The sequence below is a fragment of the Electrophorus electricus genome, chromosome 5 (genome assembly GCF_013358815.1).
Source record: "Electrophorus electricus isolate fEleEle1 chromosome 5, fEleEle1.pri, whole genome shotgun sequence".
NCBI lineage: Eukaryota > Metazoa > Chordata > Actinopteri > Gymnotiformes > Gymnotidae > Electrophorus > Electrophorus electricus.
Genome location: NC_049539.1, coordinates 11,276,299 through 11,303,867, shown reverse-complemented (window position 1 = coordinate 11,303,867; position 27,569 = coordinate 11,276,299). Strand labels below are relative to the sequence as shown.

General features: G+C 42.1%; 1 protein-coding gene across 7 annotated transcripts; it reads left to right on the top strand.

Annotated features, from left to right (window-relative positions):
* Nucleotides 1–1,532: 1,532 nt before the first annotated feature.
* On the top strand, nucleotides 1,533–27,569 carry cspg5a (chondroitin sulfate proteoglycan 5a). 7 transcript variants are annotated; one of them, XM_027005386.2, is made up of 7 exons: nucleotides 1,533–2,018; nucleotides 8,549–9,431; nucleotides 19,910–20,098; nucleotides 21,683–21,761; nucleotides 23,180–23,201; nucleotides 23,903–23,959; nucleotides 26,776–26,863. In XM_027005386.2, the coding sequence occupies exons 1-6, from the start codon at nucleotides 1,922–1,924 to the stop codon at nucleotides 23,932–23,934; spliced, it is 1,302 nt and encodes a 433-aa protein (XP_026861187.2). In that variant the 5' UTR covers nucleotides 1,533–1,921; the 3' UTR covers nucleotides 23,935–23,959; nucleotides 26,776–26,863. The 7 variants fall into 7 exon arrangements, with proteins under 7 accessions (XP_026861187.2, XP_026861188.2, XP_026861184.2 ...); XM_027005387.2 differs by lacking the exon at nucleotides 23,180–23,201 and having other exon boundaries at nucleotides 21,686–21,761; nucleotides 26,776–27,569; XM_027005383.2 differs by lacking the exon at nucleotides 23,180–23,201 and having other exon boundaries at nucleotides 26,776–27,569.

The window sequence follows — 27,569 nt, the reverse complement described above, 5'->3', positions numbered from 1 at the left end:
CAGGCTCTCAGCAGTGCTCTGTGTATTTGTCCGTTACTGTGGTTTTGAGCTGTGGCTGTGCGGTTTCATTACTGTATGTTTGAGTTGGGTGAGTGTGTGTATGTATATATGCACTAGTGAGAGTCTGTGTTGTAAAGGTCACAGTACATATAAAAAAAAAACTTGTGTCTTGTGTTCTTTAAGATTCTAGTCATTTTCAGTGTATGCCGACAGTGGAGAATAAGTCTGGCTCATGGGCCCAGAATAGGAAGTGTCAGCTCTAAAATGCAATGCACAATATTTCTTTCAGGCAAAAGAAGACGTCGGTGAACTTTTATAGTTTGATATGTTTATTTTTATGGCACACTGGCTTTCGTATTGCACACTTTCTTTATTTCAGTGTACAGATCTACATTTTTATGTGAAAATCTCTAGCTCTTGTAGTGCGTCTCATTCCCTGGCCGGTTTTTGTCCTGCCGTTTTCTTTTCTGCAGAAAGAGTGCAGATCTGTTACACAAGGGTCTAAATTATCCCCTGCCCTTCGACTGTGGTTAAGTCAGGCACTGGCGACTACAGAAGAGCACCGCTTCCTCCGCCTCCGTAGTCATCACGGTTATGTTTATTTACTTATTAAATTATTTGATATTGTTAGACGGGTTTAAGTGAAAAGGCGGCTGTTCAGATTTCGCTAGATGTACCTCGTGCAGCCACGTGAAACTGGGTAGCTACCGTACCTGTCGTCGGTGTAATCCAAGAGCTCTTAGTCTTGAGACACGCGTGCAGTCGATCTTTAATATACGATATATTAACTTAATATATTAACTTTTCTTAACAGCCTTTAGTCTTTATGCTTAGTACAGTTCCTATTTATTTCATGTTGTTTCGATTTAGCGTAAAGCCGCACACAGACGCGCTTACGCACGCTCGTCCACCAACAAAAGACGCTGGTAAACCGCCTGTTGCGGCTTTTTCTCTTACAATGGTCCTCTGTGGAAGAATGCCGCCGACCCCCACCGACACCTCTGGCCCTCGTGCATTCATCGCCGCATCCAGATGAGTGGGTCTCACGCCTCTCGCGCCGCCCCTTCTTTATTGTCCGATTCTGCTTGTTTTACACCGTCCGCCTGTTAACAACCTGCACTATGTTGTAACTATAAGTGAACATGTTTTGTCACTTTATTCTCGTTTCTAATGAAGGGTCATTTTAATAGATGGTAAATCACCGCGCCCTGGCCCGCGTTTAGCCAAACCATTTTAACCATTTAGAGTTAACTTTGCTCAGCGAGCCTTGAATGTTAACGGTTTTTGTTGTGGAATTAAATGCAATCTCATCCTGCATTTTATTTTCATATAAACATTATTTTGATGCTCGAGAACATGCAACAGGAACTTCGTTTTTTTAATATGTGTAATATAGGTGCACATAATAAGGCTGTATTTCCCTCGGCTGAGTTGAATATTTATTAAAAGGGTAAGAGCAGCTCGGGGAGGGGTTTTGTTGAAGAGGGGGTGGGGAGTTGGTGGGAGCAGAAATCATTTTCCCCTATCCGGGCTGCGAGTTTAGGAAGAATCGCATCCCGGTTCTAGGAGCGATTCACACTGTTTCCAAGGTGTGTGCTGGGTTCCAATTAAATTTAGTGCTACCGGCGTGTCCGTGCGCGCGCTGTCATATGTTCAGAGGGGCGTACGTCGGTGTTTGCGCGAGGACTATTGTGCGGCTGTTTTTCAGTGGCAATGGCACCATAAGGGACCAAATTCCATTACACTGTAATTAGGAGGAGGAAGTCCACAAACGCGGCGGAAGAAATCTCTCTAAGAAGAAATGAAGATGCTCAGAGGATATATAATATAACACAGACTGGAGAAAACGCCGTTAGGAGTTATATTCGCATCGAAATTTAAAGGGATAGTTTTTTTTTCTTAGCTGTCGTTACATGCAAGAATGAGCATATTCGAAATGGGTCTTTGTTCGAGATGCTGGAGACTGTCTGTGATGCCGGTCCTTTTGGTATTGCTCTTGGTATCGTTGTTTGCACGTGGTAAGAACTAGATTTTTTTAAAACAGCAATCTAACTGACATTCCAGATGTGCAATATGTTCCACACGAAGGTTACGCATCAGCGCTTCAAAATAGGATTGTCGGTCAGTAGTAATGCTGCTGACACTGTCTGTTTTGGCACTAAACCGTGAAATATAGGTTAAAGGGATCCAGGGGTGACAGATTTGGGAAAAATCTCGTATTCATTAGTAGAAAAGTAAAATATGAGATGATTCAATAAAAACTATATTTTAGACATAACATCTCAATTACATTGGATCAGTATGTGTTTTTGTATCGTTTTTCACTAGAATACACTTTGTATTCTGGTGAGCATAGCTGTCTACAGTTTGTGTCTCTGCATAGCTAACGATAGTAAGGCGCGAGAGGCTGCTGAGCTGTGATTGCCAGTAAAGCAGCTGCGGTCACTATGGCAATGATGGAGGCACACAATGGCGGGATTACGGACGCTGGAGCGCTTTACTGAATAATTCATGCTCGTCTTTACCGAGAAAATCTTGTTCATTGTCGGTCCACTCCAAACGTTCCATTCCACTAGTCGATTTTACGCACAAGAACAGATTATATCTGATAAAAGATTGGTAGAAATGTCTTTGCCACAAAACCACCGGGATTGTGTGATAAATGTCTGACACCATGCACATCAAAAGAATCCTTTAAAAATGTTGAAGTTTTACATTCTGACCGAGCGTCGTGCATTAGAGATGATCTCATCGAGTCTTTGGTCGGTACGTAACGATCTTTTCCCCCAATCCGTATCAAATAGCGGTGGAGCGTCGTTACTGTCGGTAGGAAGGTAATATATTGTCCAACCGATTGGATGCTCAATTTCTGCACTTCAACGCCCAGCAACAGGACACAGACACGTCTACAAGTGAAAAGCGTGATGCTTTTTAGGTCAAAATTGTGCAACTAAGATCTACAAAGACATTTTAAATGAGTCATACTTTTTAATGCTTTTTTTTTGTATTCTTTTCTGCTGTCAATGAACCTCAGTTCAGCTCTCGCACCCTCGCCAACCGCCCGTGCGCCGTCGCTTGTTTAATCGTCGCTTGTTTAATGTTAAAGGACATATACGACATATATGAGCCTTGACGGGAGTATGTTTATTTTATGAACAAAAATGAGAATTGTCTTTGTAATAGGTCTCTCACTAGAATATAATAAATATATCACTAGAAAATATGAAGATTTACATACTAACATTTTTCAAATACATCACTAGGGCCGCTCTGTCTAATTTCGGCACATCAGTAAGGTACTTGATTATTATTTGGTCTGCTGAAAGTCCTTCTGCAGGGCCGGTTTGGAACCTAAGTATTCTGTGTGCAGCTGGTGTCACTGAGTGCAAGCTTTAGTTGCATTTGGAAAAGCCTTGCTTGGACCACAATGGCACATATTGGAGTGAACTGTGCTGCAACAGTAAGATGTTGAACTTGACTGTGTTTCCTTTAATCTATATTTGTGATTTGAATTCTTGTTTTCATGAGAGTTTTATTCCTATGTTTGTGTGTTTGTGTGTGTTCGGAAGGAGTTTGTGTCTCTGTGCTGTGCTGTGCTTCTTCTTGTCTTTGCACACGTCTTTCTGTGAGCCGGTTCCCATGGCAACACATCTCTGCCACCCCAGCACCTGTTGAGTTGTGGGATGAGGGCGAGGAGCTGACTACAGAGAGCAGCACACACATATGTATACCCATACACATACCTTGGACACTAAACAAACAGCATTTATATACACACAGACACAGCTCTTACTGTAGACTAAACACACGGGTACACACAACTCTTAGACTACATTACACACAGTTATTACACTACAAACACACACGGATCCTAACGCATGCATACATTGGTTCCCATATCCTTTACTACTGGGATCTGTTGTAGTGTTTCAGGAAACAATGTTCCTGCTTCAAAATGCATAAACCCATTTCTCAGAACCATCCACACATTTTGCAAATCTCACACTTTCATGTTTTGTGAGTACAATGAAACACCGAACCATGAACTGTGGCCTCAAATGGAAATATTCGTATTAAATGCCAGACATATAGTTTTTAGCAAAAAATAATAAATAAATGTTTTTCACACTGCACCAATAAGTTGAGAACACCACTGCACCACTGTCATGATGTAAACATTTTATATTATCCATAAACTAGACAATAAATAGAAAGTACATAGTGCATTTCTAAAAATTTGAATTATACACCACAATAAAATGACAAATTACAATTATATATATCTTCTCATGGTCAAACCACGAATGGTAAATTGAGTCGTTTAGCCTAAATTTAAACTGAGACTGTTTACACTGTGAAGGTCTTTGTCCCTTCAGCCTCTGCACTGTCCTCTCCTCGTTGTTTCTTACTATTTATACCACCTATTCCAACAGTACAGCAAATCAGGCCCTAATACATTTATGCATGTTTTTTTTATGGAGAAATGCAACATGTGGGTGGATGCAGCTTTTCTACATAAAAGCATAAATGCATGATACCTTTTGTATTATGTTGGAAAATTCCATTTTTACTCAATATCTTTCATGCCCTAGCACTGATACGGAAGTGGAGAGAAAGGCAGCCCTGTGGTTATGGGTACAGCTAGTAGTCTTTTGATCCTTGATCCTTTATCCTTTATCCGGGCAAAAATACCCTGCTTCTACCAGCCTGAGTGGCAGGGAAACAGCTGCCAGCCTTCTTTCTCCTCGTTATCCTTAACTAATGGCTGCGGGTCATTATCGCATTGACGGTACTGAGGAATAGAGCTCCCCCTAATTCATCCCTTGTGTATATTCAGTTGAGCAGAGAATCCCACTCTATTTTATCCCAGCCCGCCAACAGCTTCTCACATATGCTGTGAATATTACATAGTAATTCTATCAATTCACTTGGCTTCTTATGTTTTGTATTTTTTTATATTTCCTTTTCTGCTGAAGCAGTTATTTTTTGCTGACTGTCGTTGGGATTCCAGTGACAAATGCAGACAGAGCTGCTGAACCCCTCTAGACTACTGACTCTGGATGAGTTACTCTAATGTTTGTACATAGCCCACCAGTTCCATTCAGGCTGCTGGTAGCAGTAGTGTTAGTGTTGTGTTGTTATATAGAGCGGGCATGGTTGTGGATGACATTACCACCACACTGAGAGTACGCATGCTGACAGTTCTTAGTATATATTGATTGGTTATTTAAACTAATCAGCATATACTGAGTGAAGCTATTTCAGTGCCATGGCACACGGCCAGAGTCTGAATAGAAGAAGAAGCCCTCATGCTATAAAATAAGCCCTTTGGCAGCAACTCCTCTTTCACTTCAGTCGGATCAACAGTGCACAGTGCAAGTTGAAATGGGCTTCAGATGGGCACTGTGAGAGTTTGTTCAGTGATGATGCCTTTCCTGTTCCCTTACTGTGAGAAGCAGAACCACCCCTGAACCGTGTGCACCATGAGCCTTATGAGACTGAGATGGCTACCCTGTCTTTCTCCAGGCTGGAGTGTGTCGTGTGACAGGAATGATAGAGCTGTCCCTGTTTGTCATTGCCCTCCACTGAGCCAGACTCTGTGAGACTGGCACCGCCCCAAGCAGCTTTACGCAACCTGGCTCTCCTCACGCCAGCAGCCCCAAGTGCCTCCAGCCCCCAGACCACCTGCACTCCAGGCCAGTTTCCAGTTCTGAACCCCACCGTGGCTCCTGTCGCACCTGTCTTACCCTTTTCTTCCCATCTACTTGGGTGCCTGGAAAAAGGGGGATGCCCATGTATTACATAACAATCATTTGAGCATCCAAGAAAATTGGAATGCCCAAGGAGTTGTCTGGGTTTTCTCTAAGGGCACCGCAACAGGGCCCCCCTATTTTTGGCCCTTTGTGTTTTTCACTCCTGTGTAGAAGCCACACAGTTACACCATGCAGTGGCAGACCCAAGAGCATGCCTTGCCTGACAAAATCCAGGCTGAATCTGTCCATTTTACCAAATGGTCAAGTCAGTTAACTCTTAACTGTACTCATCTGAAACCAGTTTAACTCTGAAACCAGTTGAACTCTCGACTGCTTTACATGTTTATTCAGTATGTCACTTTACATTTGATGGTTTAGTCCATTTAAAACTTGTTTTTCTTGTCTTTGGCTTGGCACCACCAGGTCCCATAAAGGTAACCTCTACCTTTTGCTTGCGGCTTCAGAAATGATGCTCTTTGCTGGCTTTGAGCCCAAGCATCTATAACACATATTTGCTGATGATGAACAGTGATTGCGCATTAAATACTTGTCATAATTAAGTTAACACTCTTTAGCCACAGCTCAGTTTCCTGTCTCTGGCTTGCTAGCTTTTCACACAAAGTGGAATTTTAAAACATGATCACGACCACTTGAAGTAAATCATCATTTAGTGTGCAAATGGTCGAAAGCACTTTTGCGTATTTAATGCGTATTTATCACAACAGTTGCAGCACGTTCTTCACTGGACGTTCAGTTTCCTGAAAACAACATAGTGATACTTGCTTTCTCATATTATAATGGTCTGTGGTCTATCAGTCTGGTTCTCAAACATTAGCTGTTATTTCAGTTTAAGATGCATGAGCAGTGGTCAGATTTGAGTGTTGTCTCTATAATGAATGTAATGTCAGGATTCCAGCCACCCCTTCAGTGCAGCTCAACACATAATGGCAGTAAACAGCTGAAGCTCGGTTTTTGTTTTTTTTTTCTTACGTCTTCTCATGTTTCTTGCAGCTTGTTTCCAATGAGTCTGTTGCCAAATGTTTTTCACGAGTCTAATTAGTTTGACAGCACATTCTATGAAAATGAACATTTTTAACTGAAAGGGAATTTTTAAATTTTGAGCTGCAGTTGAGCAGCATCTTGTGTCTGGTGTAAACCTTCAAAAATAAATGACTCGACTCTTTGTGATTTGTGCGTCTGAGTGCATGCATGTTTATTCCTGATACAGCTGGAGTAAGTGTAGACTAACCAACCCTCATAACCATTTCCCTAGTGCTCTATAGTACATCAAAACACATTCTACTCATCTTATAACAGGCTTGTATCAGATATGACATTTAATCAGATGTGTCAGTGAAATAGTGTGTCAGTGGCTCAGTGCTAATAAAACCAAGACTAGGCCTGTCTGCCCATTTTTGGGAATGGTTCATCTGGAAATGGAGAGGACAGTCTCCACTGTCACACATAAGGTCTTGGTGAATCTCCTTCTACTTTGTTTATCTGCCTCTAATTTGGAAGGAGTGAAAACCAGATGGACACATTCTTGAAACAAACTCCCAGCCAGCAAGGAACTGAAGGCCCTCATGGTTGTAGGTGCTGTCGAATGACTAGAAGCAGGAGGCAGCTGGGAAAGGCACTGGCTGAAAATGAGGCAGTGGCTGATAGTGCTAGTCACTGAGAGAGGAGATGCCACACAAATGGCTCTCTTTGCATATCTCAGGATATCTGGAGGTGAAGTCTTAGATGATGTCTTTTGCAGGAGAGGACAGTGCATGGCTGGAGGATGAATTAGCCCACGTTAAGTCGTCTTCTGAGAAGGATTAGTTATTCCAAAAATAAGCATGCATAACTCTTAGTTTTAATATGAGAGACTGTGCATATTTTTGCACTATATTTTATGCACTATGCATACGTGCATATGAGTTTTATGCACTATGCAAAGCTGTCATCCATACAAGCATACATATTGAACCCGAGATTTCATGAAATCCTAGTTTGTGATTCAGATAATCCAGAATCTGACCTAGGAAAAGACCTAATTGAATTTTACTACAGAAAAAGAAACACCTGAGTAATGCCAAACACACTTCCCTTTCAGTTTAATGTGAATGCTCACTGTTGCAGACATGGTGAGCTCTGCCTAAATACATGCAGTAGTCTGTCTTCTACACCATGACTCTCGCCTTGTAGCTGTCATTTTGCAAAAACCCTGTACCCACCCCAGCTTGCGTGAACATACACTTCAAACTGACACTACATCCTACACTGCCTCCTATCTAAAAAAAATCAGGTTAGACACACTTTAGGGGCTCTGGTGGATGGAAGGAAAAGGTCTGTAAAATCCATATATAATCATGATCACACATCACTCCTCTTGTCTAATTCCTAATTATATATTCTCACCATCTGCATGCATTAGTAAAATTGTCATTTTTAATCCAGGGCCTTGCAAAAGAAGCCTATGAAATAAATAGGGAGGCTAACTTAATTCGAAGCAACTGACTTTAAAGAATCACTTCATCTAGAAATGTTGGTGTCACTAGCAGTTAGGAAGGCTAACAGAGAGGAGTTAGAATTATCTCATAACTACACCTGGACCACAACATCAGCATGCTGGGGTGCAGTGTTCCTTTAATACAATGTTTCAGTCCTATACTTTGTGCTGACATTACTCATATAATTGTAACGTGTGTATGTAAAGTAATGGTGTGATTTTAATAACTACATATAAAAAAGGTTTTATTTTATTTCAGTATTTTAAACAATATTAACTTTGACCTGCTCTTTCTCTGCAGCTAACTCAGTGATGGGGAATTCAACCAAGATGGTGACTGCTAGAAACGGGACCTCCCTGCCAGTAGAGGATGAGAATGCGAAGCTGGCGGAAATATCCAAGGTCACAAAATCGACTGGCACCATGTACCTCTTCCCCCGTTCTGGACGGAAGCCCCGACAGGAAGAACCAGGCAGCGGCCTGCCAGGAGAGGACCTTCAAATGGTCACTACTGCCCCTGAAAAGGCCACTCCAGATCAGGGACAAATAACGATCAGTCTTGACTCTGCTGAGACAGACCACCTGCTGCCACATCAGACAGCCGAGGAGGACATCGAGGAAGAGGAAGAGTCAGAGCACGCAACTGTCGAATCGCCATGGAAAGGTGTGCAAGCAGAACAAGAGAAAACTGTGTACAACCTGGACCGTCAGGAGTCCCTAACCACGCCCACCCCTGCTGCTTCTCCATCCCACCCTGCTGAAGTCCTGACCGTGGACTTCACCGGTTCCCATGGCAGGAAGCTAGTCCCGCCATCCCCATCCGCCCACGAGCTTCAGGGACATGAGCCCACTGTCTGGACCATGCCCAATGGCTACAACTACCTCAATCCGTACCTCACACATGACAATGCTGTCTCCCCCACCTTGGATGAGTACAGTGCCACCGCTGACACGTATGAAAAGAAGCTCACCACCACCCCTCCACCCAGGCCCTTCGTCCCACGCTTCCCCAGCCCCACCGTGCCTGACGGGGATGAAGGCCCACCTGCCACCCCTCATGGAGACTGTCAGCATGGCTTCATACGCAGTAACGGCACCTGTAGGTCACAGTGTGACGCAGTGCCCAGCTATTGCTTCAACGGAGGCCAGTGCTATGTGCTAGAGGGCACTGGAGTTTTCTGCAGGTAAGCGTTTAGGAGGGTACTTTATGACACATTCACTCTGAAACACAGAGAGAGAACCTCCCACAGGAGCTAAGGGAACTGAGAAGATAAATGCTTGTGTGTTAGTAGGGCAAGAAAAAGTATTACTCAGAGGGATGTTTTTATGCTACATGTGGTTATGTAGACTTGCACAAGGACAAGTCCCACATCACCATGTACATAATTAATCACCAAATGCTTTCCTGTAGGAAACTTTTTTGGGAAACTTTCTCTCACTGCCAGATCGATTTGAGCTTTGCAGTCAGTCCAAAGCATGTGATTCACTTGCACACTGGGCTGCAGACTATATTCACAGGTTTGTTTTGTTTTTATAGCTCTAACATAACACAAACACAGTCCATCTATTTTCCAAGAGAAATGATCATGCAAATTTGATCAAATAACAACTCCTTAAGTTCCACACATCACTGATGAAGCTTAGGGAGGGAATTCTCCATTAAAGTCCATTGGAGTCTAATAGCTGCTCCAGTAGAAAGGCCAGAGGGAGGAAAATGCATAAACTGGGCTATGAGTGGATGAATGTGAGGGTGAGGATTAGGTTAATATGAAGGATTGGTAGGACAGATTGCCTCCTCCAGATGTAGCCTGGATGACATGTTGCATATGTCACACTTCTCAAGTGATTTAGACATTATTTTCTGGAAAGTAGAGAGTATGCAACCTGAACTCCTTCAAAAAATTATGTAATCTAATTCTTAAATATCCATCTAGGATAAAAATATAAATAAATATTAGAGTTAAAAAAAGATAAAAAAAATATAAATTAATTGATAGTTTTTATATTGGCTGTCTGAGGTCCAAAGCTTTAGGAAATACATAATACTTACTTAGATGGGGCATATTAAAGGTACATAACCAAAGCCAAAAAATAACAAAGAATTTGAAAAAATGTTTAGTTAGTCCCACAAAAGGTACACATACAAGAAAACTTTCCTAGTTTTGTCATTTACCCAAAAACCCAACAATATTGCTGAGTTTAGTCATTGAGTCTGAAGAGGAGTCTATCATTTCTTCATACCAATGGGGTTTCCTCTCCTTGAATTCTCCACCACACATTGCTCAGAAGATGCCAAAGTCCTAAGGGAAAAGGAATCAGCTATTGAAAGGTAAGTAACTTACAATCCATTTATTATATTTAGATAGTTATTGTCTTATTGACTGCATTATTTTAATAAAAATGAGTAATTATGCACTGCAACATTTTGTCTTTGAAAAATGCTAGATTTCTTGTGCAAAGTAGTGACAGCTTAGCTAAAGCTAGCTAGCTTTCAAAATGCTATCTATCTAAGTTGACTGGCTAGCTATTTAAAAACCCAGGAAATCTACACCTGTTTTTGATGCAATTAGTTTAATCTTGCTCATGTACACGTACAATGTGTATCCTATTAATACCATTCTGAAGTCCAGAAAATTGACTATTTATTTTCCCAAAATTTCTTCTGTAATATAATATGGGTGGTCCTTAAATCGCTATTGTCATTCCTTATGACATCCTTGTGTTGAGTGAAAAATGAATAGTTTCTGCGATGCTACATTTTAACACGGTAACATAAGCTATTGAACCAGATGAGAAGAGAAAGCTACAATAGTAAAATAAATAAAACAATCTAAAGTTATACAACACACTACTATAAACCAAGTTATACAATTGCTAAACTATGCAAACCATTTGGCTATAATAAGGATAGCAAAAGAATACACAACAGAATGGAACAAATGAACATTCTCCAAACAGCTGTACAAATGAAGTCTTGTGAATATGAAAACACTTCTAAAGAAGACACTTTTATTCTTCAGAATGCTGATTGAACCATTCACTGACAAAACTTACCACAATACTATAACTAAACAAAGTATAAACTATGCTGACAAATTAGATATATCATTCTGATTGAGGTTTGTGTGATTGATTTCAGATAACTGACATTGACAGTGGACAGCCCTGGAAGAATGCTTCCTTTGGGAAATCCAGCCAAAACTACTAAGAACATATTTGGTAAATACTGCAGTTCAGTTAAAATATTTTGGGTTGGCTTGTCAAATTTGCATAGTGATGTCACACAACATATTTAAAACAATTAATGAAAATATATTTGCATTATAACAAGAGACTTAATTATTTTTAAATATATAAACTAATCACTGTACTAATCTCAAGACTGAAGAGAAAATCTGCATTTTTGCACCAAACTGGCTCCTAGCACACCTGTCCAAGGTATTCAGAGATTTTACAGGCTTGATTCAAGTGTTTAAAGATGGGATAAAGCATAAGTATGGAGCACCTGATAGTCCCTGAGGACTGAACTGATAAACACTATCAGCTGGGTTTATTTAACTACTACTGAATTTGCACCTCATATACCAGCACATCATCTTTTCTGTTAGGCATAGTTGGTGACATCTCAACTGCTACTTTTGTGCGTAACTGTATTAGATAAGTAATACTTTAAAGCATCACACCTTATTTCTATTTTATTTTACCCAACCATTTGAGCATGGTGGTTGTGCTGATGTAATGGACATTTGCCATTTTTATATCAGTAGAGTTTTATTACACACACACATATATGGGTCTACTGTACATCAGTAATATATACGTGTGTGTATCAAAGTATATTTATCTATTTATCAAACTACAGAACTTGTACGTCCTACCGTAATGAAGTGCAAGACGGCCCCCCTACCGGGCACGGCATCAAATGAACTACTCTTTTAAAACGGTGTATACGGTGAATGGCCAGTTTTTTCAGTACTGCAATGTCAGACAGTCTCTACTGACTCAGTGTTTTTCATGCAGGTTTTCAATCGACACAAGCAAGAAAAGTTCCTTTTCAGCCTGACGCGCTGCTCATTGGCACGGTCAGGAACAACTTGACAAGGTTACCGACATTTACTAGGCTGTCAAGTAGATTTGACGATTTCAAAAGTGTCAGCTAATTAGCTGGGAATGATACTGGAGCAGAAAGGCATGCAAGGCCGGTAATTGGTGCCTCCATGTCGCAAACTGTCGTTTTTCATCGGCAGCATTAGTTTTTTTCTTTTTTGGGGGGGGGGGGGGGGGGGGGGGGGGGGGGGGGGGGGGGGGGGGGGGGGGGGGGGGGGGGGGGGGGGGGGGGGGGGGGTTAACGCAGCCGTTAAGTGTATTGGGTTGGTTCTAGCCATTGACCCACGTACGGTGGCCAGGAAGACCAATCGCGCTGCAACTACACAAAATCCAAATTCAGAAAACACTTTATTCAAAATAACAACGCGCGCTACATTTCGGAAACGCGGTGCAAATTCAGAAAAGACCACAACCGAAGTGTTGTTTCCGGTGGGCACAGAAAAGGAATGGACAATTGAATAGCTAGTGAAAAGTAACCTGTATTTCGATCACTACGGTTTTGTCATTGGCATATGGTATAGAATGAACAACAAAGTCCCATAAAACAAAATCCCATTAAACACAAATATAAACCTGACCATGCCAGTAAATAACTAAGGGTAGCTAGCTGCAGTGTTACTGTTTTACAATCCAGTTTAACCTAATGAGATACTAATACAACTCAGCTGCGGTTTATATATTTACATTTAGAGTGTTATTGATTTCAAATCATATTTTATATGTAAAGACAATACACTTCCGATAATATAGTAAGAATAAGACAATTCAGCTGGTCATTGTAGCAGACCAGCTCAACTATCAAACTTGAACGAAAACGTAGCCTACGCTAAAAATTAGTAACAAACTCTGAATGTAACTTAACTAGTTAACTAGGTTAACTAAGTTAAGACAGAAACTTAGTCGTGTTAAATGGGATTTTTTATCAGTCTTCTTTAATTAATTAAAGCAGCGTTCTGTACAACCTAGCAACAATAAATATGCAAGAATGCAGAGCATGAATAGGTCAGTTGTTCATTCTGCATCAGCCTAACCAATATAACGAGATAACAGTGGTAATCGCAAATATAATTATTTTTCATCAGCTACTCGGTTACAGTGTTTGTGTGTGTGTGTGTGTTTGTTTTGTCTTGACTTCAGTTTCATGTTGTCTGATTCCAGCTCTTATTCAGCAGCTCTCAACGCACTGTAAACTTTTTGAGTCTGAGTTATCTCTCACTACAAACTGTTCAAAATATAATAAAATAATCTAAACAACTTTCTGATGTCTAGTGATTCCTTTGTTATCTGTGCTTTGATAAAGGGTACAGTGATACTTGTGTTTAAAGCTGGCATAGAATGGAAAATTTTATTTACCTCACCATGATTGAATAAGAAGAGTTTGGTTTATTGTTCTGAAATACTGTGAACCCCAAACAGTGTCATTACCTCTTTCTAATGTAAATCTCGCACAAGCAAAACAAGGTCATAAAACAGTCCAATTCCTAAAGTCATGGACTATTATGTAACAATTTTGATTGGTTAAACTGCTAAACTGCCTCTAAAATTTCTGTACATCAGCCAATATTCTACCCTAGGTACAGCCTAAACTGGATCAGTTCTGCAGGTATTTTGAAGAACAATGGCAACGGAGCAACGGGCATGGTTAACGTTCATATTTGACATGACCCTGGACATGTAGCTAGTTTGCTGTGCACATTTCACTCCATAAGGTTTGTCAAACCTTTGAACTGAGCCAAAAGGGTGAGGGTAAGCTGTCTTGATAGGGTAAAAAAAACAAAAAAAAACACTACAATTGCAGCAGGGCAGAATATTCTATCATATCTGGGGCTTAAAGCCATATACAGTGCAGATGGATGCTTTTCAGACCCCGTTCATCGCCTGAAACTTAAAGATGGGTATCACAATACCGACCTCAACCTGTAGCTAAGTAGTGAGCTAGTTTTATCTACGTTTTGTCAGTGTAAGCCAGATCATTGAAAGTTTCGTAGTGAGCTAGCTAACTAACAACTTCAAAGATCGAAAACAAGTAGCTAGCTAGTACAGGTAACGTCAGCTTCTTGCAAGCTCCAAGTAACTAGCTAGTTAATTAAAAAGTATGACGTCCATATGTACTTTAAAACTTAGAACCCCATCCACATTCTCATTGCATCCCACACTCCCCTGCTACTGCCCTTTTGTGATGGTGTGGAGCAGTTAATCAACTGCAGTGGATACTGCTCTGCACCTCCTACTAACCATCCCAATGCAGAGGTCAAGGTCATGACCCTGAGCCCATCCTCTTTTCTTCCCTGCAACCCATAATAGGATTCCTATAGAGATAAATCTGTCTCTCACCCCTTTTAATCCCTAATGTGTGCAGTGACCCTAATTGTGACCTGACCCCCTAAGGGTGATGTATGTTGCAAAGAGCTTCCGTTTGTTTCTGCTGGAGCTGGTCTGCCTCTTTGTGTCCTAGATGTTTGTAGTGCACTGGTGATTCGATGTGTGTGTGTGTGTGTGTGTGTGTGTGTGTGTGTGTGTGTGTGTGTGTGTGTGTGTGCGCGTGTGTGTGTGCGTATGTGTGTAAATGCTTGTCAGTGGCTTAAAATGAGTAACTCTGAAGGTGGAAATAAAAGTTATACCTCAGTATTACATTCTACATGTACAGTGCATATTGAAAGTTTTTGGACCCTTTCATGTTTTTCATATTTTGATATGTTTCAGTTTCAACAATTCAACATTTTTTCTCATCAATCTACACACAGTTTCCCACAGTGACAATGCTAAAATTGTTTTTTGGAATGTTGTGTACATTTATTTAAAATAAAAGATTGAAATATAGCAGTCTTGCTCTATTGGCAGCTATCTTGCTGTCAAGATAGCATCTGGCTGCCCACAACCCTGAATTGGATTAGGCAGTTTAGAAGATGAATTAATCAATGAAATATCACATTTATATAAATATTTAGGCCCTTTGTGAAGACCTTGTAGTTGAATTGTCTATAGACCTATGAGGCAGGATTGTGTCAAGGCACAGATCTGCACAAGGATATAAGAGTATTTATGTAACATTGATGGAGCCCAAGAGCATGGTAGCCTCCATTATTTTGAAATGGAAGAAGTTTGAGACCATCAACAGTCTTCCTTGATCTGGCTGCCCATCCAAATTGAGTTTTCTGGGATAAAGCGCCTTGTGTCAAACTGGTAACCAACATACAGATGGTCAGTATAAGTGAGATCCAGAGTTTCTTTGTTTTATTATCAGAGCAATAGTTTAGTTTGCTATAAGGTACCTGAACAATTCTAAGAACATACAAAGCAAAACCATTTGGTCTGATTAAATTTAATTAAAATAGCCATAGCTCCCAGAAGCATATATGGAGGAAACCAGGCACTGAGCATCACCTCATTAATACTGTCTCTACAGTAAAACACAATGATGGCAGTGACATGCTGTGATCAGGAACAGGGTCTAGGAGACTAGTCAGGATAGAGGGAAAGATGGATGCAATCCTGAGTGAAAACCTTTTCAAGAGTGGCCAAGATCTCAGGCTTGGACGAAGGTTTACATTTCAATGAGACAACGACCCAAGCCACATTGGCAACCTCAAAGGAGTGGAATCAGGACAACTCTGAAAAAGTCCTGGAGTGGCTCATATACAGGCCAGACCTGAACAAGTTCAGGACAACCTGGCTGAGCTTGAACGGTTTTACCAAGAAGGTTGGGAGAAACAACCAACAGAAAGGTGTCTCAAAAAACCTAAACAATATATATATATATGCTTTGTCATTGAGAAGTATTGTGTGTAGTTTGATGTGATTAATCCATTTTAAGATGGGTCTGGAAAAATATCTTGAAACTTGGAAGGGTCTGAAAAGCTTCCATATGCACTGTATATGACTTTGAGCCCCAGATATGATAGAATATTCTGCCCTGCTGCAGTTCTCTCTGGCTGCATCAGTAGTCGGTTTTACCCTATCAAGACATCTTACCCTCTCCTCTTTTGGCTCAGTTCCACCATTTCCTGTACGTGTGTGTATGTGTGCTTGGATGTCACATCTCTTATGGATTGCTTCCAGTGCTTGATGTGTCTGTGAATTTCTGAAATGCTTCCTGAGAAAATAGCTAAAAAATAGCTAGTTTCCTGTCTTTTCAGTGTAGTTCAATCATCCTTCTTAATCTAGATCAAAACATACCATCTACAGTATATATGAATTTTCTGAGGATCTAATGAGATTTTTCAGCAATGCACTGATCTGAGTGTAGGAGTGTTTACTTATACGTAATATTGGTATAGGAATACTTTCAGAGCACCACCATAAGGTGCTGTGAAAAAATGCTTAAGTTTATGAATCTTGATATCAATCTCATTTTATTCTGTTGCATCGTAAAGGTTTCTGCAGATGGACATTCAGCAGATGGTGGGACTAAATCATGTCTACACAGACCAGCTGAAAGATCTGGGCTTGTTTAGCATACAGATGCAGCTGTGGTGTTTGTATGGGTCGTTTTTCTCTTGTCTTTCAACAACAGCAGCAGAAAGGTAGTGCTCAATTCATGTAGACATGAGGTAAATGCTGTTTTGAGTCTTTCCGAATGATAGGTAGATCGCCTGCAAAGATGTGGAAAAATGTTGGAAAACTAAAGCCTCAGTCTGGAAATATAAAAGTAAAAAGCACGGCATTTAGAGAGAAAAACAAGAGGGAATGAGTCAGACTCAGTGCTGATTGCCAGAGCAGAAACAAAACTGTGTGTGTGTGTGTGTGCATGTGTATGCATGTGTTTGTGTGTGCACATGTGCATGTGTGCATTAGTCCACTTCAAGCCACTCTGCCAATTCCAATGACCAAAAGTTCTACTAAAAACACAGGTGAGGCTGCATCGTATCAACCAGATGGTGTTCAGGTTTACCATCTGTCCTAAGCACTATATATATATTTTTTTGTTTTCCCTCCTTTGCTTGATTTTGCTTCAGTACTAGCACCGAGTTGTCCAACAGGTTGAGTTGTGTGAGTTGTGCCTATTGGAAGTTTTATAGGCTGCACTGCTGCAATTGCAGTGTCAGATGCAGCCTCACAGTGGCAGATGGGTCTCCACAGATCAGCGGGTAGTTACTGGCTCCCAGGTAGCTCAACCGTCATGACAAGCAGAGTATGGTCTGAGAAAAGATAACTTGTAGTGATAAATTCTGCTCTGATCTGTCCCACTCCCTAGTAGCCATGGTAGCCAGGTTCCAAATCATGCTACAGTCTCTGTAAACCTGTATATAGCCCAGGTTTGGCATGGAGCCACGAGCATCAGTCCTGGTAGTGCACTGAATGGAATATATACTCCTTTATTTGGAGTGGTGAAATTGGATAGTGTGAATTTGGATGGGTGAAATCTAGGGCATAACATTAGAACAGTTAATGCTCTTAACCGAACAGGACTCAAACTGGACTCTGGGGTAGGAGGAGGGGATTACGGGTAACCTTTCAACAGACTGGGCAGCCTTCAATACCCAGCATCTCAGTGGCTGATTTAAGACTTCTAATCCAAGTCACTTCGGTTCACACAGTTTGCTGAAAGCACTCATCTGATTCCAATGGATTACTTGGAAAAATAAAGGAATCGGTGTCCGATCCAAATATTCTGCTGAGCTCCAGTGAGTTGCAACTCTACTGAGGCAGCTGAAAGGAAAAAAAATAAGAAAGAATTAAAGAAAGATTAGGTTATTTAGTTATTCTAGACAAGTGGGAAGCAGGATCTGAGAATGTGGAGTGAGGACTGGTGTGGAATATTCCATCCTGTGCATGTGGGAGCAGTGAGGCTGTAAAGGTGCTAGGAGGAGGTGAGGGCAGATCAATAGAGATAGAGAGGCATTGGGAGACTGCAGTGGAGCTCACTTTGGAAACACACATTTGAATGTACCCTCATCAGCAGGCCTGTCACTAGTCTCACTCTCTCTCTCTGACCCTCTGTCTCCTTTGCTCACTCTATCCTAGGAGTGAATGTCCTCCATGGCGTTGTGCCAGTGCCTGTAACACACACACACACACACACACACACACACACACACACACACACACACACACACACACACACACACACACACACACACACACACACACAAGCTAAAAAGAAGCTACACTAGCTATCCCTCCCTGTGCCTTCTGAAACTGAAGACAGACTGGTCTCACCTTCTTTCATTATAGATATTCAGATTAATCTGCATATGTATGTGTGTGTGTGTGTGCATGCATGTGCATACTTTTTAATGCCTTATGATGAGTCACTGAAGGTGGAAAGACGAAAAAGACTAAAACACACACTGGATGGCAGCAATTTTAATTTTATGTTAGATGCATCAGTGTAATTGTACATTTTTCTAACTGATGCTGCAGTTTATAGAATGTGTGCATTTAGATATCCATGTATATATGATGTGCACTAACTGAGGCTGTAAACAATAAGCCTATTCGGAGACCAAAACTGTGCAAAAACCTCTACATCCACCTCACTGCTCTCTTCTGAGCTTCCAGTTTCTGGCTGTAGATTACACCCATGCACATTCCTCTGATGCATGTAACCAGCCTCTGAGCCCCAGAACAAGCATGTGATTCAGAGTTGTTCTTCATGCTAGTTAAACTTTTGCGTATCCAGAATTACAGACTCCATATCCCCAGCTGACAGAAGCATCTGCTCCTCTGATGTGGTTCTGATTTGTTTCTTTCTTTCTCGCTCTATCTCTCTCTCTCTTGTACTGTCACTGGCTGAAAATGGAGGAGAGGGGTTGAGAGTGTGTCTTATATAAAGAGAATGCCAGTGCTTCAGTGCTTTTCTTTTTTCATCTTGACAAAGCCCAGATACAGACTTGTGTATTCTCAAGCCTTTTTTGGCTTAGACATCCTACAAGCAAGTAATATTGAGTTGTTTAAAACACAAAATGTTCTTAAATTTTGGTCAAAAACAGTTTGTTTTCCCTATTAAAACAGTGTTTTCAGAATTCTGGAATTAGTCCAAAAGTACTTTCCTCAATCCAGTATTATGAGGTAAGTGAGAAGCATGGGTGAGTCACATATCCTGACCCAAGTAAATGCTAAAGACAGCACATTATAAATATTGCATGGGAGAAGCAGAGAGCAAGTGTAAAATTAAGGTGCTGTTTTAGCTGGTAAACGAGGACTAAACTAGTACTTTGAAGGACACTGCAGCATCTCTCCTGGGTCTGAGAAGGCTTGGGGTGAAGTGCAGTTCACCACGATGAGAGGAGGAAACAAAATTATGTTTCCTTCTGGGGTTTACAGTCATTTATGCCATCTGCAATGTCACAGGATTGAGGCAGATGGCTAAATTCAGCTTTTTACCTTTTGTCTTTCAGCCCTCCCTTCTTCTTCTTCTGCTTTTCCTTCTTGGCCTGGTCTCACTTGCCAGGTGACAATGCTGCCTGGTCGGACAGTACCCCTCCAATGGAATCAGCCATCCCACCCCCGATAGGCAGAGCATGTTACAGACACAAGGCAGCCGCTGGCTAGCGCACACTGACATGTCTTGTACTTGACATTAACCTGTCCTTTCCTCCCACCACTCTCGCAGGTGCAACATTCAGGACTACGTCTGGCACAAAGGTGCGCGCTGTGAGTCTGTCATCACTGAGTTCCAAGTGTTGTGCATCGCCGTGGGTGCCTCCGCCCTCACCGTCCTCCTGCTCTTCATGATCATCGTCTGCTTCGCCAAGAAGCTGCACGTGCTCAAGACCGAGAACAACAAGCTGCGCAAGCGCAGGTGTGGGTGTGTGTGTGTGGGTGTGGGTGCATGCATGTGTTTGTGTGCTGGTGGGGGCAGTATATTTCCAGGTGGACAAATAAATAGAGGAAGCTAATTAAGCTCGTCTTATTAGAACTGCTGGTGGCAGAAGGTTATGTTACAAATATGAGGGAAAAGCGGAAAAATATGGGCAAACAAGCTATAATAAAGCTTGGGAAGAATTTTGGGCTGTAATAAAAAGCAGGTTTTAGTAAAGAGTGTGTGTGTGTGTGTGTGTGTGTGTGTGTGTGTGTGTGGTGGCTGGAGGTGGACACATGCTAATGCTTAGCATACGATGCTAATACACCACTCCATTGGGATGATGTCACACACAGCAGATCCAGCTGAAAGTAGGCCAGTGTGGTGGCGGTGGGCGGAGTGACCCACTTACTGCTGGGAGACCTGGGGGGGGGGGGGGACCAGGGACTGCATTTAAACAGTCACTCTTTTAAGGGTCACAAAGCAAAGGGAAAGACGATCCTGGCGGCTGCAAGAGCAGAGGAGAGACGAATGGATGGACAGATGATTACCAGAGAGACAGCGTGTCCCAGAACAGAAAGGTTGGCAAGGGTGAGGTGTGCAAAATAACTGAAACAGAGGAGAGAGGGAGATGAGGACAGGAAGATGAAGAAGACAAGAGCAGAGAAAAGGAGAAAAGCTGTAATTGAAGTGTATGATATACCAGACACCCACTCCTTCATCTGTTCTATGTACTGGCTGTCACCAGATGAGTTACGACTGACAACATCCTGATAAAGTGTGGACATTACAGAGAGAAATAGGCATAAATGGAAATTATAGAGTTATAAGTTAGGAGAAAATGCACATAATGGGACACACTGATAACTTATAGAGTTTAGACCTGTGGCATAAAATGAAGGGGGAAAAAAATTAAAAAGAAATGAAATCACTTACATCATAGAAACAAAGATCAAAATCAAAGAGAAAAAATGGTAGTTCTCCCAACCCTTAAATCAGCTGCCTCTTGCATGTAACACACACACGCACACACATATACACACACATTCACATAATATGTCCTATCCAACACCCTGCAGCACATGTATTCCTGCCAGGAATCTTTTGAGCTAAGCTCCCCTCATTGTCTCTACTGTTAGAGCTGCTCACTGTGGTCAAACCCACAGGGTAGCACCATGCTGTGAGAGAAGGGAGTTGAGCTCAGTGAGGTGATGGGTGAAGGCCCAATATCAGGTTGAGCTTTGGAAGCCCTGGTGCATGTGATCAATGTACAGCTGCGTTCATCAGATTCATCCTGTTGCGCACCTTGCTGATTCTGTGGTAAGAGAATCAGTAATTGTTCATGTGGTTCTCATGAGTGAAATTGGGGCACTCCCTCATTCTGCTGCAGCGCAGATGGTATGAGTTTTTTTAGTGACTGTGTCCAAACTTGGTCAGAAAATGCACTAATGCCTGCTTTCTCTCTTCCTCTCACTCTCTCTCTCTCCATCCTTTTGTCCCTTTCTCTTCTCTTCTTTCCTATTCTCTACCTACCTCTCTTCCACTCATTCCCTCTCTCCCTCTGTTGCTGCTCCCCTTCCGCAGCAGTAAGTATCGGCCTTCTTCGGAGCAGCACAATGATAATTTCTCCCTGTCCACCATCGCTGAGGGCTCCCACCCAAACGTAAGGAAACTGTGCGACACGCCTCCTAGCCTCCCTCATGCTCGTGCTTTGGCTTACTATGATAACATTATCTGTCAGGTAACGTGGTTCTTGTCTCTCTCTCTTTCTCTCTTCACCTCTCCCCTCCCCTGCCCCCCTGCATGGGCCTGAGCGGAGCCTTCTAGGAGGGGGGACAGGGTATGGTGTGGGGAAGTGTAGCACAAAGCATTTTCTCACTCGAAACAGGTCTGCTCTCAGACATCATGTATGTCGTTTCCCAGGAAACAGCTGTTGCCATAGCAACATGGTTAAAGAGAGAAAAATCTTTCCTCGCCTTTCTGCTACCACAGACACACAGGCAAACGCAGACACATAGATCTATACACACGTATTCGTTGTGTTTGCATGCAGGGACCCCTAATTGATACAGTTCTCAAATAACAGATCAGAGTTAGTGGCTTCCTGTCATCTCCCTGTTGACTGTTCATCTGTCCCCTATTTGTGTGTGTGTATGCGTGCGTGTGTGCACGCGTGCGTGCATGCATGCGTGCGCATTCTGCAGTCTCACATATCCAGCAGGGCTAGAGAAATGCAGTAGAAAAGCACCCTATTGAAACACACCCTCTGAGAATCAATGCACGGGCTGACAAACTCAATAACATGTGCACACACACCCTGAAATATCCACAGGTCCACAAACACATTGATATGCATGCAGACACACACACACTCACAGACATTACTTTTGAATTGCAGTAAACCAAACATGTCAGATGATGTCACTCTTTCTGATGCTCCAGAGCATACAGCTCCAGCTCTTTCCACAGATGTACTGTCTGCAGACCAGTGTAAACTTGGGAAAAGGAGGACCTCCACCCCACCCTACAGCACCCCGCTCTCCTTCTCTTACTCTCCTCTGCATCACTGCATGCTAAAAAGCTCACATGTGCCTCCTAGTGGCCATGGGAACTGCTGCTGCTTGTCTGCTGCACTGCGTGTGTGTGTGTGTGTGTGTGTGTGTGTGCGCGTGTGCGTGCGCGTGTATATATATATATATATATATATATATATATATATATATATATATATATATATATATATATATATATATATATATATATATATATATATATATATATATATAATGTTTCGTTTCATTCGTTTATCCTGGTTCAGATGAATGGAGGGGGGGTCTTCAAATGATCTCTGGGTCAAAAGAAATGGAACTTTAATGGAACTGGTCAAAGGAATGGAACTTGGAAATAAAAACAGGATAAACATCTGAGATGCAACGTCTCACTGCTGCCAGTAGGTGGCGTGATAGGGGTCAAGCACTAAGCTAACACGCCTGCAGCATGGATAGAAGTAGAGCTAACATGGACGCCGTTCTCTTTTTGTGGGATAACCAGACACATCTTTGCTCTCTCCCGCAACTGCAGCTTACTTCAGCCACACTGACGAGTTGAGTGTTGATTCTTTCTTCTTAGACTTCACTCTGTACTGCTGTAACGTTTTCCTCAGGGTTCACTCCCAGTAGGGTAGCGCACCAAGCACAACCACAGCATCAAAACAGTGCACCATAATAAGAGTCGGTTAGTGTAGTCATTGAATACTAATCCCCACATAACTAGCTTTGACCTTTACCAATCCACTTCAGTGACAACTGCTCATCTGTTCACTATTAGCTGCCCTTTTCCATATCACTAATAAAAATGATGGGCTGTGCTTCCGAAGCTTGGCACCAAGCAAAAACTATACTAACCACTAAAATGGATCTGTTTTCTTTCTGAACACTGAAGAAAATCCCTTACATTAGTTACAGTTGGATAAGAGCTAAGGCACTAGTTAGTATAACCTCACATCTCTCTGTTCCACACTGTCTCCCTCCCTCTCTGTCCTTCTTTCTCTCTCTAACTCTCTTTCCCACTGTCATTCTTTTTCTCTCTTTGTCTTTCTCTCTGTATCCATCTCTATCTGTCTTTCTTGGTCTCTACTCTCTTCTTTTTTGTCTGTCTGTCTGTCTGTCTGTCTCTCTCTCTCTCTCTCTCTCTCTCTCTCTCTCTCTCTCTCTCTCTCTCTCTCTCCAACTGTCTCCCTCCTCCTTTCCCTCTCTGAATGAGGTGTGTGCATCTCTGAGGTATTTAATACTCTGCCCCCTTCAGAAAACCATGAGCAGATACACCTGGGAGTGTAAAACCAAAGAGGAGCCTGTCTGTGAGGTAAGCGTCCCACACCCTGCCCACAGCAGCAGGTGCTATCCTCTCACTGTGCACTTATCCTGTCAGTCATCCTATCGTTGCAATAGAGATGAGTCCAAATGTCCCATCATTTAGTGACACCAGAACAAAAAGCCAATCTGGCAATCTATAATCTGCTAAAATGTGGAAATCATTTGAATCACACTACTCCAGTTAGCTCTCGGTGAAATAATCTATCTACTACAAACCAGCAGGGGATAAGAAATAAAGGTTGTTTTGGTACTTCTACACATTCTTTGACCTTCAGACTGTGAGACAGAGTAATCAATATTAGCTTCCTCCAGTCAGGAAGCCTGGAGCTTATCACCGAAAAGAAAACACTCGCATAAATGAAATGCATGCAGCAAATCGAGAAGAATCTCTTGGGACAAGAAGTGGCTGTGATTTCTCTGTATAGATGACAGACAAGAGCTACTGCCTCAACGATCAATATGGGCTTGACTCAAAGAGCTTAGTGCTGGCAAGCAGCCAAACTTGTCCTACACAGACACACACACACACACACACACACACACACACACACACACACACACACACACACACACGCTCACACGCTCACTCTCTCTGTTTCCCTTTCTCTTCCTCACACACATACGAACACTTATAGTTCCCTTTCAGATTTTTAAAATATATAATACTGATTATAATAAATAGACTGGCAAAAAATTAAACAGCAGACAAATATTCTTTGAGGCTTTCATGGTGCTTAGACCACTGCATGCACCACACTGCATCTTAAGACAAACTAGATGTACCTGCCAAGTCTTTCCCCACTCTTATCCCCTTACAACCATACAAAAGCTTTCTAGATTGACCAAAAACAGATCATGTTTTTTTAAAATAATAATAAATATACAAATAGCTGCAGTACTTCTTGAAATAGAATGAAAGCAGAGTGCAGCAGTGTCCCACTAGGTGTGGTGTCTACTGGGCATGGTGTCCCATTGGGCATTGTGTCCACTGGGTGTTTCCTCCACATTAAATAACTCAACCAGAACTTAGACATTTTCAAATCCCCACACGCTTGCTGTCATTTTTAGTGTATAATTTGAACTTTGTGGTACTAGGATAGCAACTCTGTGCTATTAGTGTATTCCTGGGTATGAACCTGTTTGAGGTATTGCTGTGTGAACACTGCCCCATCTGCCTTTCAATTCTCCTGTACTGGCTCAGTCACATCCAGGATCCAGGATGCAGATGCTCATGTCTCAAAGTGTTTTGAGACCTCACCGGATCACTGGTGCTAGATGTGTTCACCACCTGCATCAAAGAATAGATGTCAATGTGCACATACACACTTGCCTGAGTGCAACTTTACAAAATCACATTAAAATGAAGTTAGTGCTTCACTCTCAGGGAAGGAAGGGTTCAAAGACCTGCCCCTTACCCCAAAATCGCCACATTCACTATCGCTGTTACTCCCTTAACGCATGAGCCCAACCTCCCCAAACCAGTGCTCTGTACCCCATTTAACCTCAAAGGAAAAAAAAAAAACCTTTTTCTAGTTCCACCCGCCGGAGATCACTATATAAGCCATCGATGAGTGGGTAAATCTCCTCCCCACACTTGTACCTTAGCCCACATGAACACTGACACTCGGTCTTAGAACAGAGAATCACATGAAACACACAAAGTGGATGGGTTGACCTCCAGCTCCTGTGGGGTGCAGGAGAAAGAGCCGTTAAGGCCCTCGGCAGGGGCTGGGTTCTCCAGTGTTCCTTACCACTTACAGAGTGAACACACCCAGTGCCCGTTCCAAACTTTTAAACAGACTGAATTTTAGATTCTTCAGTGAAGGAAGTGAATTCATCCTTGCTGCAGATCATGGGAAGAGAAAGACATTGCTTTATTGCTATGATGAGGCCCTGTATGATGGTTATTCCACAGAGAGAGAGAGTTCACTGCTTGGCATTGCAGAGGACCTCATTCACTCGCTTCGGTCTCAGTGCTGGAGACAAGTATTAACCCTTTGAGCCAGGCATTGTGTGGTTTCAGAATTCACAGTGTAGCTCTATTCTGTAGAATAGAACTGGACCATTAGAACTGGATGCCACTGTTATATTATAAATGAAACTCTGTTTTATGGCAGACTGAACATACTGCCGTGTTGGTCCTCAAAGGGTTAGGGAAACGGGGCTTTATGAATGCTGGGGGTTTGCATGTGTGCATGTTGGAGGGGTGGGTCTGCTTGCCAGGGAATATCCTTCTCATCCAGCCATCAGTCCTGCTCTGCTCACTAGAGCCAGACCCCCCGCCCCCCCCCCCCCTCGAGGCTAACAAGACATCGTTACATTGGTGCCATTTATAAGCTAATATGCAAGATCCTTTCTTGCAATACAATCACATTCTGTGACTCAGTTTATAAATGTGATAGTTACAGAGTCTACTGTTTTATATATAAATGTTAAAATGTGTTTGTGTTTAGATCTATAAACAATTTATTTACTAATGCAAACATGGATGTCAGGTATAATTGGGTGGGTACACCATCTTGTTAACATGTTTTTGTTATTTGTGCAATTTACAAAATATTTAATAAAAAATAATATTTTACATGGAGAAATGAGTGAAGTCGGCAAGTAAAAGGACAGTGCGACTGGACCACTTTTGGGGTGGTTAAGATGGGAAGGAAGTGTTTTCCAGATTGCTTACATGGAGTGGCTCCAACCTGACCCGCCTCATTGGACCTCATTGGGTGGGAAGATGGGACGTGGTAGGGCTGCTTGTGGTTCGGGTATGGGGGGTGTACTGGATCTAATGGAGATGTTGTTCTTCAGGATGACCCCACTGCCCAGAATAAGCTGGAGGAGCCCGTGAAGGCCCCCCCGCCCAAGGAGGACGAGACCCTAAACATCCAGAACTCTCTCACCCCCAAACATGAGAACCACAAGATGGTGGGCGAGGAGAATTCCTCGGAGGTAAACTCCCTGCAGAACAACATGATGTAGAAAAATAAAAAGATTAAAAAATAAAGTGACACAGCTCCACCTCCACCCAGCACACCACACACAACTGCGTCACCAGCACCATCACTGCACACTAGAAAGTTTGTGAGCCCCTCTCCTGAGCCCTCACACCCAACCAGACTCCACCTTCCATCCTTTCCCCCTCTGGTCTATTTGCCCGTGTTGTCCTGCCCTTGAGATCACCCTTTTCTAAACATAAACATAAACATAAACATAAACATAAACATAAACACATACACAGACACAGACACACACACACACACACACACACCTTCCCCTGCCTAAATGATTTATGGCATGCGTTGGTGTATTTTGTAAAAAAGAAAAAAAAGAATAACATATATGGGGTTTAAAGTATAAAACATTGTCATGAAAAGATAAGCTACTGAGAGGTATTGATGTTTGTCTAACTAATTCAGTGAGTATGTATAAATATATGACAAAACAGTTGGATTGATATAAAGAAAAACACAGTGTGTCTTTGTTTTCATTGATGTGATTTCTAATCCTTTGATGTACTTGTTTTTATTTTGTACTTTTTTGGGAATACAGACTACAAAGAGAAAAAACCACACACTTGTTGAAATAAACCTTTTTAACATGAA

Coding starts and splice junctions, on each gene's coding strand:
- cspg5a (XM_027005381.2), top strand. CDS start 1,922: ATGAGCATATTCGAAATGGGTCTTTGTTCGAGATGCTGGAGACTGTCT. Junction 2,019..8,548: donor GGTATCGTTGTTTGCACGTG/GTAAGAACTAGA, acceptor CTTTCTCTGCAG/CTAACTCAGTGATGGGGAAT. Junction 20,099..21,682: donor AACAAGCTGCGCAAGCGCAG/GTGTGGGTGTGT, acceptor CCCCTTCCGCAG/CAGTAAGTATCGGCCTTCTT.